Here is a 14,139-nt window from a genome sequence, read left to right as displayed (position 1 = left end):
CTGATAGCTGTATCCTGTGGTCCTTGCAGAGCTCTGGTCCACCTTCCAAGCTGTGGCAAGCTGAGAATATGCACCACACCAGAGCTGCAGGCAGTGGGAGGCTCGGGCAAGGCTGCCCACAGCCAACCTGCCCCAGTCACCACCTCTAGTGCAGGGGGTTTCCAGCTGACAGATGCATTTTAAATGGTCAGGAAATATGAGAAGAAAATGCACTATTTTTGAAGGCAGGTTATATTAATTTCGATTGCCTGGCAGCAGTTTTCTGTCTTAGAAAGTTTACGCAAAATGTGTCATTTGAAATTAACAGTCATTGACGGAGAAGTTACTTAAAGAGTTATTTCTCTAGATGGTCCACAGATTATAAACTTATTTTAAATTTGGACCATAATAGGTCTTTTCCTACCTCACTGAAACAACTTGGTCACCAGTCCAGGAGGGGACTTGCAGTCTAGGCTTTAATACGTGAACTCTTTTGGTCCTAGCGAGCAGCTTTCTTGATGCTTTAGCTCCCGACCCTTCCTGGAGGAGATTAAAGTAGTAACATTTCAGTAATTTAACAGCACATGCTTTCCTCCTAAAAGTAATATCTTCCAATGATTGGAGGTATCACAGGGGCATTTTAACGTGACTGACAGCACTGTCTTCCCAACCGATAATTCAGGGACCACTGCGTACAGACAAAGATTCTTCTGACAGCATCGCTGTCTTCTCTCATTGTTTATGTAAGGGTGTTTATACTTAACGATATTAAGAGCTCTTGCAAGTTTAAAATAGGCCGTATGGGTTTTCTTAACAGAGAAATTGAATGTGATTTTTACCTCTCAGCCATGTAACAGATTCATTTTTATCATGCGGAGGCAGGATGCTAATTGACAGCAGCTGGAGAATCCAATTAATGAATATATAATGAGAATAAACAGTGGGTGTTTGTTTTTATTACTGAGGCTCTAAATTTGAAGAAAATACACAGTTACATTTTTCAAAATACAGTCATTGTATGTCATTTGTAAGGGTGTGCAGCGTACCATGGACCGATTCCAGGGGCAGGCTGTGTTCGTGCAAGGGAGCTTGCAGCCTGTGTGAAGGGCTGCGAGTAAGCTGAGGCTGGCAACAAGAAGAAAAAAAAAAAGCAACTCTTAGTGCAAAAAAGTGCAAATAAATTGAAGAGGCTGCCATGTCCTTGGTATTCTGGCACTGCCTTTTCACATTACACTCCTCCTTTTCTGTTCTTTTTCTTGCCTGAATATTTTTGCAATCATCCACATCTGTAGGGTCAGACTCTTCTGGAGGGCTGCAGCTGAACTATGGAGTAGAAAAATGAAAGCCAAGCCCATCCTGTCCTAATAAATGTGATGATTCTGCATTTATCCAAATTACGAATGGACTGAAAATACTCATTGGAAAATACTGCATTGGAAAATATACCTCATAATACATAGAAATTAGTATTTCCAGAGCAATAGCCTCTTAGCTTTGCTCTGATAAATTCTGCTGAATGTATCCCTCATTTGTTTGAGAGCACAATTAACAACTACCTCTGCTCTGAGATCCCAAGATCTAGCCCAGTAGAAAGCCAGAATTTATAGAGAGATTGGAGGGGGCGGGGGGAGAGATAATAATCTATGACCCACTGTGTATGCATGCTGTGGATTTACTCCTCCTAGTTCCACAGCAATCAGCCTGTCATTTTTGAAAATTTCAATCTCAGTGTAATGAACCCTGTGCCTAGGGAGAGTGGTTTGCACTCTGTTTTCCTCCCTTTCTCATCAGAAGGAATGCATGGATTTCTGCATGGAGATTATGTAAATTGATTGTGTAAATCCCTGAGACTTTCCTCTGTGGAAAAGATGACATTCATTTGTGCTGTTTACCTTCAAATCTGTTATTTTCCTCTAGGTTCTAACTCTAACCTGTAAGATTTTTTTAAAAAAGTGTGAAGATAACACCCCAATGAAAGGATGCGATAATAGGGCTTTAGGGCTTGTTTGCATCCAGAGTACTAATCCTGTTAGTGCACTGTTTAAAGATTTGTGAAAAGTTGGTAAATCACATGGGATATGAATCTACAGAGTGTACACTCTGGGTTGTTGTTCCGTGAACACAGAGATACAAAAGGATGCATGGTCTTTTTAACATTCACAGTGTGAAGTGAGTTGCTTGACTGAGGACCTCCTGTCAAATAGGAGTCATTGTTGTCACCTTGTAAATCCAAGCACACAATACTTTTTCCTTTGAGAGATGCATATGGTGTAAAGCTGTGCATCCTCTTTCATTTGCACAGAAAAAGACAGGTTTCCACAGCAAAAGTAACACTGAAAGTAAATATCAAAAGAGTAGAGGGGTTGAGGGGAATGAAGAAAAAATGAAATATGGCAGTGGTTCACATTGTGCTTTGCTTTTCAGCTGTGAAGTTTGGAAGAATGTCCAAAAAGCAGAGGGATAGCTTGTACGCTGAAGTGCAGAAGCACCAGCAGCGACTGCAGGAACAGCGGCAGCAGCAGAGCGGCGAGGCAGAAGCCCTCGCCAGGGTTTACAGCAACAGCATCAGCAACGGCTTGAGCAATCTGAATAACGAAACCGGCAGCACCTACTCAAATGGGCACGTCATCGACCTGCCAAAGTCTGAGGGTTATTATAACGTGGATTCTGCCCAGCCTTCCCCAGACCAGTCTGGGTTAGACATGACTGGAATCAAACAGATAAAGCAGGAACCTATCTATGACCTCACCTCTGTACCAAACTTGTTTACCTATAGCTCTTTCAACAATGGGCAATTAGCTCCGGGGATATCCATGACAGAAATAGGTAAGGAAAATTCTTATTCCTCTAGTGTAATGTATATATATAACATGTCTTTATTAAAATATTATATAGGCATTCCATGCACAGGTACACAATAATTACATGTTCACACAAGCGTATGTGTGCGCACACATACAGTGAGAAAAGGAAAGAAAATCAGTCTGGTGGTGATTGGCACAATACCGAGGCAGTTCTGGTTATACCAAAATCTGCAAATTATGCAGTTTCTTAAACTCAGCAGTTTCACATTCTGTTTATGAAATAGGAGCACCAAAGCAGGTGATGAATCAATCAGAACCAAGTGATAATTAGTAGTGGGGAGCTTGTTTCGAATGAGCTCATTGCTAGCAGGGTTAAGTGATCTCTTCAGCCAGCCAGCCATATTCTTGTCAACACCAGAATCCCCGTGGCAGCTAATTCTAGGGTATTTATTGACAAAAAGTACCAGCTCGCTGGTTTTGGTGTGTGGATGTACATGCAGAGCAAGTTCACTGAATTCATGAGGTGCACAAACTCTGAACGTAGTTGCATGGATACCCCTGCTCTTCTGCTTGAATGCCTTGGAGAACCTATCCCTTGATTCCTTCTTTGAAAAGTAGCAAAGAGACCTCTCTGTGAGATAAGACGATTTGAAAGGCAATGGCTAACGGTGATTCTTCTATAAGGAGGATTTCTGTTCATCTAGTGCTTCTAGTCATACATCTCCAATGCAACTGGAAGCACTACTTCTATTATAAAGAAATAACATGAAAGAAGATTGGCATCCTAATTAGGTACTTCCCACCTCAACAAGTGAAGTACACTGAGTCAGTTGTGGTTGAGAATATAATCAAAGGGTAACCCTTCACTAATGAAATTTAATTAAAAAGAAAGAAGAAGGGAAAAAAAAAAGATGGTATTCAAGAGCATCCATAACAAATGAATTAATGCCACATCATAAAAAACCTCTGTAGTTCTGGCCTGGCCTTGCTGCCTCATGGATGTACGCTGAGATGTGTAAAAGTATGTGTGTACTCAGACCTACTGGGGCTCTGGAGATGTGGCATGCACTTGATATATATTGCAGTGAGGGTGTATGTAGTAATTAACTGTCTGATCAAAAAATGAAGGTGTAGCTAGAATCTGTAGCATGTTTTCTACCCACAGATGCTCATGTGCAGGAAGCTGTGTAACAAATTGCATGCTTTAGTTGTGGGTTGCGCAGGTGAAAGTTATGCTTTTCTGCCACTCTGTTTAGTGGGACATGTTTTGTTATCACTTTTGGCCTAGGCTGCTGCCCCATGAAGTCCTACACCCACAGCACAGCAGTTCAGAGGATCAGGGAGGCACATCTGCTCCAGCTCCCCTCTTGGCTCTTGCAGCCGCATGAATATTACTCACATATGGCTTATGCAAACCTCAGTCCTGCAACAGTGGTTCTCAGTGCTCCAAACCAGCTGAGAGACAATGTAAACACTCATAAAAGCAGTGTCTCTGCAGCACCCTGTACCAAAGGGACATGTTCCCAGAGAGACTCAGAGGAGGTATCAGAAATATGACAATTCTGATTGTCCATGAATTAGGGTTTATGATCCGTTACAGAAGTGAGCCCAAAGAGAGAATATGGCCACGGGTCTATATCCTTAGTAGCTAAAGGATCCCACTGAAGTCAATGGGATCTTTTGACTCATGGAGCTTTAGAGAATCATTTAGCTTTTATCTTTTGCAGGATTGCTTAGAAAGAATGCAACATTCTTAAATTTTCACCCATTTTTTTGCTCTCCTAGCCCTAAACCAGCCAGCCCTAAACCCACGCCACATTTTTCAGGCTTTCATCCCCTGTGTCATCTGGCCAGTGTTCCCCTTCTGGAGCATACAAAGTGGGGAAAACTCCAGAGCTCAGGGACCAGGACATAGCAAAGGGCCTGTTTCTGAGCTGACAGCAAAATTCAGGTGCTGGGATTTACTTCTCTTGCTTTTGAAATTGGAGCTGAGGCTCCTAAATTGCTAGGATTTTACTGCTGTATGTCATTTGTGCACCTACAGCAGAGAGGTAAGGGTGTTAGTGAGAGATAATGTAGCATAACGGATCAGCTGACATAGCTGGAAAAATACAATAGGTGTACCATAAAATATTGGGATTAGTGCACAAGCGAATGATATTTTCGGTGTTTAAAAACAAACAGAAAATGCCTCTTAATGCTGCAGTGGATTGTTGGACCATCTGTAAAGCTGCAGTCTTGCAGTCAAAGCAGGAAAACTCTAAGCACTGGGATGCATTGATTTCATATTACAGTGTGCTTAAATTTCACTGCAGCATTGTATCTTACTCACTCCAGTGAGACATAGGAATAAACTTGACTCATGCTATGTTACAGTTACTGCCTTAACTGTTAGATGAAATCATAGAGAATATATAGGAGATGGAAGACCTCTAGGGGTTCCTTCCAACCCAAAACATTCTATGATGCTATGATGAAAAGCTATGCTGCATTGGTCCTCGTGCCTGATAGAAATTTCTTTACACTACCTTGTTTGGTGAGATACTGAACTGTTGCTTTAAGTATCCCAGATCATGTTGGTTTTTTTCTCACTGAAGACTTGCTTCAAATTTACAGAACTAGTTTTTTTCTGGTCTTCATGTTCTTCAAATACATGTACTTTTTTAAGCACAACCTCACTTGCCACTTGCCTGATCTTAAGCGCAACCCTCCTAATTTTTTCCTTATAAATACATGCGTGAGACTTCTTCCATCCATGAGCTCCTAAAAGTTGCTGCAAGTTCTCCGAAGGACAGAATTCTTCACAGGCAGCCCAGAATCAAAGCAATCTTTGCAGCTTCTGCATCACATGCCAGCCAACATCCAGTTCACTTATTCCTTCACTGTTACTGCTTTGCTTGTTTCTCACTCAATTCTCTCCTGTACAGGGCAGTTTTTATTAAGATACCTCTGACCACATGTTTCCAAGTTTGAATCTCATTTTCTCTTTCTTAATTTTCTAACTTTTTCAATCCTGTTACATTATGTCTCAGTCCTCACTGATGCTTTGTGATTTCTTTCAATTCAGAATTCTCTCTTCATTTAATTAACAGGCTGTGAACCCTCTCTTTCAGATTATTAATGAAAATGTTAAATGCTTGTAAAACAAGTTCTAACAATGGTCCCTGCTGCACCTGACTAAACAACTTGCTGCAGTTGTATAAATTACTTTAGTATTCGCTTTTTGCTTGCTATCCAACAGTAAGGTTCTCTGAAAAATCCAAACAACAAGTCTTCATTTCCCTGTCAGTTTGATTCAATAGTGATTTCTAAAAAACTCTATGACATAATCTACACATCATATACATTCTTTCTGTCACACATTAGTTTTCTAATTCCACAAAAAGGGGATCAAAATGGTCAGGCCTACTTTGATCTTTAACAGTTCTATGCTTTAATTTGAATGTGAAAGTGCTCTTTTTCCCGAACATACCTTCATCTATAGTAGACTTTGTAGTGGAAATGAAAATTGTTCAACTTAACAGTTTTGAGATTCAAAATTTTTACACAGCAAAGGTTTCAACACATAGTATTAGAATGGCACAGCAAGCAAAATATAGCTAATCCCACGTTGCTTGCTTACTAGTATCTCTAAATACCATACCAGGAAATAGCTGTAGGAGGAAGAGGTGCTGACAAATTAAAGTTGTGTATATGTATATGTATATAGTACTTAACACGTATTTAGTACCAGTATATTCCTCCAAATGAGTTGAATAGTCCAAGGTACAAATGCACATCATCTGATCGCTGTGAGAAGCAGGATAGGTTTTGTCTCCTAGGGAAGAGAGGGCTAAGTATAAGAAAGAGTAGTTTGAGATACAGACACAAATTTCTTATGTAACAGCCAAAGCTTAAAAAGGAGAAAAGTTGAATGAAATCGGGTAGTTCCCCATTAGGCAGAGCTGTGCCATAGATTCAGCCCTGGTCAGTATTCCAGTTCCTCTTGCAAAAAGAAACTCAAAGCATAAAGAAACCACTCCAAAGCTCTTAAATGCGCATACAGCAGAGCCTCAGCTTGGCATCAGCTGCATTTCCAGACCAGCTTCTTTTTCTTTCAAGGGAGGTATTTTCATCCTTAACTCAAGGTATCTTATGGGAGACTTGCTCTGGGTTTGCAGTCAAGTGGGCAGAGCTCAAAGTAGGTCAGATGCAGCAACCAGATGAACTGGGCAGGCTCTTTCTCTACCTGTCCTGCTGTCCACGGGTGGCATGACCCAGGTGTGTCCTGCCAGCCATCGATGCTGCCAGCACAGGAGGCACCCATGGCCTGAGGGTGCGTGCTGCCAGGGACACCACGGCACTGCCCTGTTTCTCCCTGGCCAGGGTGCCATCTGCATGTCTGGGAACACCGAAATTCCTCATGCTGCGGTGGGAGCTCAAACAGTGGGGGTGAAATCTGCTTGTGATGTTGAAAGAGAAAATTTGGTCATTTGCAGAGCAGCTTTCTCCTCACAGAGAGAGTGACAGAGGTCAGCTGGTGCGTGGGAAATCCTAAAGGGAGAAGGGAGCTCCATTTCCTGACCCTGTTAGCCCCGCAGAGAGATGGCAATGCTTGCTCCCAAGTGTGATTTTAAATTAGCAGGTATTAAAGGCTTATTTTTAGACTTGGTCAAGTTAAAGACCATCTTGTTTAAATATATGTGCATAATATTATCTGTCACTGAGCTGAGCATTGCATTTTCCTCACAAAATATGTGGCTCAGATCTGTAAAAGTTAATGGAAAGGTTTCCCTGCCTTGACTTCAGCTGAGATTACCAGCCTATGATTTCTTAAAGATGAGAAAAAATTATTAGCGAACACTGTTGTGGAGAAAACAAATTGGTTAAGGGTTCACTCCAGGTCGAACTGAGGAGTGCCCTATAGCTTTGTGTATTTAGGTAGCCAGTAAGCCACCACTAGAGTGTACTGGAGGTCACATAGCCCAGCCCCTAGAATTACAGAAAAAAGTGTTGGTTATGTATATTTACGTGGCAATTCTTCAACATCAGCACTATTTGAAAATACCCAATGGCTCAAGAGCTCATATTTCTACCAAAATCAAAGTCAAATAATAAGTAGGGTTGGTAGGCTCGGTCTTGCCTTTCCGCAGCCCCGCTGACCCTGCTCTGCTGTTATCACAAGGTGGGCTCCCTAGGGCAGCCACGGGGTGAGAACTGGAGGAGGCATCACCTGCCCTACTCACCAAATACAGCCCAACACACAACTCTTTTAACCCTGATGCATTGGCTGAAAGATTAAAGTAAAGGAAAACCTTCAAAATGTTTTAAAGACTGTCCCAGGATGGGTACATTCAAGAAAAGCCCCCTTCATAACTGCAAATGACACCCTGTGCATATGTAAGCCTTAATTTAGCTGACTTCATACATTCATCTCAGGACCTACAGCGAACAACTTTATATAATGTAAAGTTGTTAAATTTCCATTGCTACAATATCATACAAGGAGCTTAGCATTTAATTCATTCACTGTCCCATCCTGAGAGGAGACCTTCACCTGGAAACATTCTCAACTCCTCTGCCGAGAATATATTTGAAAGGCACTCCCACACCTTTCTCCTTTCAGTAGAAATTTTCCCATTACTTTCGGAGAATTTAGTTTATTCCTCCATCTCTATAATGTTCATGGATGTTCACAGCACTGTATGTTGCATATGTAATATACATACCGGCATCAGACTGATGTCTTAAAAAGTACGCCGTGCCTTGCTGTTGAAGGCTGCAAAAGCACTTCTCCAATGTGATAAGCTTTTTTTTATTATTATTCTTTAATTCCCTTTTCCGTATCTCCAGGATTCATTCCCTGTGCCAAATCAAGTGTTAATGGACAGCTTACAGAACATGTATGGGTCAGTTAGATGTTATCTGAAGGGACACCGTAGGGACCAGCACACTCAAAATGCGATGAACTCTTAACTAAAACCCATACGTAAGGCGACATTAACATCTATGTGGATGTTCCCTTTAAAGGCCACCACCCACCACACAGAAAGGATGAGTTTGTGACTGTAGTCCTGTGTAATGTTTCTTCACTTCTTTTTCTAGGCCATAGTTTAATATCCCTCTTACCAAGGTGATAGTTAAATTTTGCAGGGCAGGTGTCTACAGCCTTACAGCTGTATTTCAGCAGAGCAATGTTGCCATCTAGTGAGCCATTAGAAATGTGCAGCGTGTGCATTTCTGCACAGATACCCTTAGGGCACTGTATCTTACCGTCATTACCTATTTAAAGGTGACAATCAGAATAAATTAATCTTTCAGTTCTGTACTCATTCCAGTTCATGTGACTTAGAACTTCTGCTGCTTTTTTTTTTTAAACTAATTAATTTTTCCCCCTTTTCATATGCTCAAAAAGAGAACTGAGAATGGCAAGATTCAAAACTAATTTGACAGCATTGCTCAGTTAGGAAATGCTTCAACTTCATAAAAAATGGACAGAAAAGTGAAGGAATAAATTAGAGCATTATGATGCTGAAACATTCTAGTTGAACTGATGCTGGAGTGAAGGGTGGTTTTTTACGATTGTAGGATCTGAATTTTTTTAAGCATATATTTAGAAATTAATTTAGCCTATGAAATCAACAAAAATCATTTGGCAGAAATGTTGGGGAAAATGTAATATTTTTGAAAGTTTTTGAAATTTTCTAGTTCTATCTTTCCCCACCTCTGAATTAATAATCTCTTTTTATTTGCAAATTTAGACCAAACCCAACCTAATTATAGATTTACATAAAGGCTTTAATGAGTTTATGTTGCCCAACCCAGTACTTTAAATGATCCAAATGTTCATAAATAACTGATTATGTTGTTATCTTTTACTAAGTACGTATTTTAGCACTTACTGATTTAAGAAGACTTAGGGAGGGCAGCATTTGTGTTAGAACTCTTGGTGTAGACTTAGAAAATAAAGACTGTTTTCTGGAAGGGTTGAGTATATTTAGGCACTGTTTTTCTCACTCTGTGGACTTTGGATCAGTCGCATGTTGGTTCTGACAGTCCTGCTCAACTACACTTAACACAAATTATAGCAGTTCCATGAGCACAATGCAATGTGCCTTTTTACTTTCTCTAGTTCAAATTTATACAGTAAAGCAATTAATCTAAAACTATTTGAAAATGCAGCAGGTAGCCTAAAAGTATACCTTAGACTGGGTATTGTTGCAAATTCTAAAACTTTTTGGCTGTTTCTGAAAGCAGTTTGATTTCTCTTTCACTTCAAGTCAATGTATCAAATGCAGGCCAACTAGTAACATCACAATAACTTTACCAATGATGGCCGTTGGCGGTGTTCCTAGCTGGGGTCTGATCACACTAGAGACCACATACTATAGACGCTGCAGAAAATTTTAAATATTGCTCTTTTTGTTTATTGTGGGGATAAATGTTGCAAGTGGGAATACAATCAAGACTTTTGTTCTCAGAGAGGTAAAGTTAATTACTTCTTGTTTATGATGAATGTTTTCAAGAAATGAACATTTTCTACTGACTGTGGTTTTCCACAGCACCCAAGACAATGAGGTACCATCTTAATTGTGGTTATGACTATTTTAACAATATAAGCAGCTGGATTAATCAACTACGTTAATAAATTAGTGACATCTTTTAACTGAGATTGAGGACAGGGAATATTTTGTGAACTTTTATTTTGTTTTACTTGCTCTTCAGATTATTTTACAAATGAATTAAAAAGATGCATTAAATGATATTAGAAACAATTTTATCTATAGCTTACATTTCTAAAACATGATAATATCGTTCTTTAAAGTGAGTACATTTCTAATCCATTAAAGCAAGTATATAAAATTCCTCCTTTTCTCCAAAGATATGAATATTTTCTTGCATAACCAAACTTGACAAAATATGTTCATTCTATTGAGAATCCAAAAAGCAGTTAGAAAGCAACCATTTGTAGCAGTCAAAATATGTAAAATACTGTATCATATATCCCATATATTACCATATATCATGACAATCTTCTCAGGAATAGCACTGTGCTGTGAATATTGTCAGATTAGAAATCACACAAAAAAGATCAATGTAAAGCTAATGGTATAGCAAGTACTGAGGCGTGCTGTTGCTGCCAGTCATAGGAATAGGCTGATTCCCTATCGTACGCTTCAGAGCAGCAATGAAATGGTAACTGGCTTTCTGCAAGAAATCCTCAAAACGAGAAGGCTGGAGCGGGCGCCAGAGCCTGGAGAGCCTGGGACATGTGCAGGGTGTTGTCTTGCAGGGTCATGTCTCACACGCAGCCCTCCACGAGGAGGCAAACATAGCACTGCAGGTGAGAATCAAGAGGGCAAGGCAGTGATGATTTAGGAGTCAATGTAGTATGTGGAAGTGGCATGCCATCTGCAAAAATTTGTGTGGTTTGAATTATTAGTGATAGGCTGCTTACTTCCTCATCTGAGCAACCCCTTTATCTCCGTGTCAATGCTCCCTGTCCTTAATGTTTGTGTATGCTTTTTTTCTGGGTAATGAGCACCACAATATGCATACTTACCTTCTGCTTTCTGAGACCTTAATCTGGAGTCCAAACTTTGTCGTCCTGGACAACATTGTCTGTTCATTCTTTAATCATTCTTTAATCTTTAGGCACAGGAAGCCAACAGAAGCTTGGTTTTACAATATTTTTCTCTCCCAGTGCACATGCAACATCCTAAGTTTGGCTTCCCAAGGCCATGGTTTGCTTTTTTTTGCACTGTGTGCCTTCTGTCTGGCAGATTTCACCACTCACTTCATGCTTTTCACTACTTTCCACCTTATTCTTAAGAATAATATGATTCTGTTTGTTACACATAGGTAATGATGTCATTCTTAGGTCCATTCGGTTTTGATACTTTATTTCACAGAACAGCAACAACTTTTTTAGCAAAGCATGAAAAGATAGGAGAGAAAGTTGGAGTGAAACACATGGGGAGAGGCACAGGATGTGTTTAGGGGAAAAATGCAATACAACAAGACACAGGGCTCAGACAAATGCTGAAACTGATTATCAGAACACAATTTTTATAGTCTTGCAGGGATGAAAGTTATGTGTAAATTGGAATAATTAAAGCAAGATATTAAGATGTGGAGCACTGTCTTGTGTTCCTTTTAGACTGTATGGGCATCTTTTGTTCCTGATCAGTGAAATCTCTGGCATTGCGTATGATAACCAAATTGTTTCACTTTCTGAAACTATACACTGACACCACTTTGATTCAACTCAGTTCCCACACTACAGGAAAACAGAAAAAAACATAGAATGTTTTGTCATTACTTTTTAAAGCATTTCTATACCTAGATTGCTTAAAATCTTCACTAAAAAAAGCTGAATGTAAGCCTTGTGACAGTGAAAGAAGTGCTAAAATCTATGTCTAACTTCTCCCAGACTTTTGCAGACTATGACAGGGGAAAACCTCCCAACCCTAGTTTAAAAACCTTAGTATTCCAGTTGTTCCATGCATATTTCTAGATTTCATAGTGAACGGTGTCCACTCCAAGCAATGTTTGCTCAACTGTAATAAATGAAACCACATTCTTTTTTCGGAACAGTCTCATTTTTAATATAGAGATCTCTTTGAGTAAGCTATGCTGGAAGAAGTTAGGAAACAGCTCATCTGAATAAATTTGTGATAACCATAAAGTGCCTGTAGAGTCCACGCCCCGTAAGCTCTAGCTATTGCCTTGGTTAGTGCTTTTGCTGCCAGCTAAATGATTTCTAATTAGTACAAAATATACGTTTTTTACTAAATTGGCTGAGACCCAAGAAAAGTATTATTAAGTGGAGACCTTTAAGCATTTATAAAGATCCTCTAGGATTTAACAGATTTCTGGGTCCATCCTCTAGGTTCCTCCAGATTCCTCCTTCATTCAATTGTATCGTCATTTCTTGTAATTTATTAGCATTTTTTTGAAAGGCAAATGAAACACTGATTTTTTTCGAAGGGAGAGAGAGGAAATACAGAATTCACACACATAACATTGTCTCAGTGTGCAATCTGTTCCTGACAGTAAGCATTTGATAACTTTTGAACACAAGGGAGGGTTATTCCTGAAGTAAATTCAAGCACTTGTAGTCTCATATGAGTGTTTTAATGTTTCATATCATCTTCCTAGGCTGCATATTGTGTAGTGTTACAAATTTATTAAACAAATGGGGGTTATGATACTTGCTAGTCTATCTACAACAGTTTTTGAAAGGGAAATCTTTTGTGCATTATGACATTGAGAATGCCAGGAACAGATGAAAAATGGGATGCGCTTTTTGCAGCCACTTTTAGGAAAAAGTGTTCCCACTTTTCTGTGAAAAAAAGTTCAGGCTTTTCAGCCAGTTCATTTTAAAAAATTGGGAACCATTATTCATGTTTGACAGCAACCACAAGACATGCTTTTGCTTTATTCCCTGTGTCACTGCCTCTACTACTATCTAAGTCTTTCTTGAGGTAATCTGTGTAATGAAACCAGCTTGCAAAACTTTTCATTTTGCAGTCATAATGCCCTTGAATTAGGATACAGAAGAGTGTTGATCTGATACTAGCCTGGCATTATTTTGGGTCCTAGAATGGAGATTTTGTTTAGAATGCCTAGCTGGAGTTCTGATAGTTGTACGAACTGATATACATGCTTACAGCAGCCAGCCAAAGCTGTGGTGTTATTGCAGCATTAATTCAAAGTGGATCCCTGCGAGAGCTCAACTTAGCATATAAGCTGAGATGAGCTCTTAGCTACTCAACTGGATCCTAAGGGTAAGTGGCAAATTAAAAATTCATTATTCATTTTAATTGAGAATGATTATCAGTGTTTTAGGAGGCACACTTCAAAGTTCTTCGGTTCCCAGTGCAAAAGAAGGGAATGCTGAGAAAAACTAGAGTCTCCTGAGAAAAGAGAGACAAATGAAAGAACTAAAGAGCCTGTAGGAAACAGACACTGCCGAGTATTGTGGATAATTTCCACTTAGCAGGCCAAATTCACAGCTGGTGAATGTTGTGTGCTGTCCATGGAGTTATTGCACCCATTCCCAACAGCATTGTTCTTGACCCCAAATTGGAGTTTTTCCTCAGTATTGTAGTTTGAGATCTCTGAATATTACAAGGAAATGTCTGAAAAAGGCAGGACTGACTCATCAGCTGATGATAGACCCCTGCAGGTCTGTGCTATGCCGATTTATATTATCTAGGTTGCAATGTTCAGTTTTCTGTACGTACTTAGGATTTAAGCAGCTTCTAGCCCACTGGTGCAATACATGTTTGAGCTATCATAACCTTTGGAGAGTGCCTTTTGTGAGGTGTCTACTGAAATCTAAAATAAGAGATTACAGTAAGGGAAAAAAAAA

At 39.7% G+C, this 14,139-nt stretch overlaps 1 protein-coding gene across 1 annotated transcript in view; it reads left to right on the top strand.

The window, feature by feature from the left end:
- RORB (RAR related orphan receptor B) overlaps positions 1 to 14,139 on the top strand; it is a 91,524-nt gene that overhangs the window by 50,892 nt on the left and 26,493 nt on the right. The window contains 1 exon segment of the mRNA XM_009636115.2: positions 2,404 to 2,805. Coding sequence (XP_009634410.2) covers positions 2,404 to 2,805 — 402 coding nt within the window.

The sequence above is a fragment of the Egretta garzetta genome, unplaced genomic scaffold (assembly GCF_000687185.1).
Source record: "Egretta garzetta isolate BGI_Z169 unplaced genomic scaffold, ASM68718v1 scaffold353, whole genome shotgun sequence".
Classification (NCBI taxonomy): domain Eukaryota; kingdom Metazoa; phylum Chordata; class Aves; order Pelecaniformes; family Ardeidae; genus Egretta; species Egretta garzetta.
Note: the sequence above shows the minus strand (reverse complement) of the source record. Positions and strands in the feature narration are given on the sequence as shown.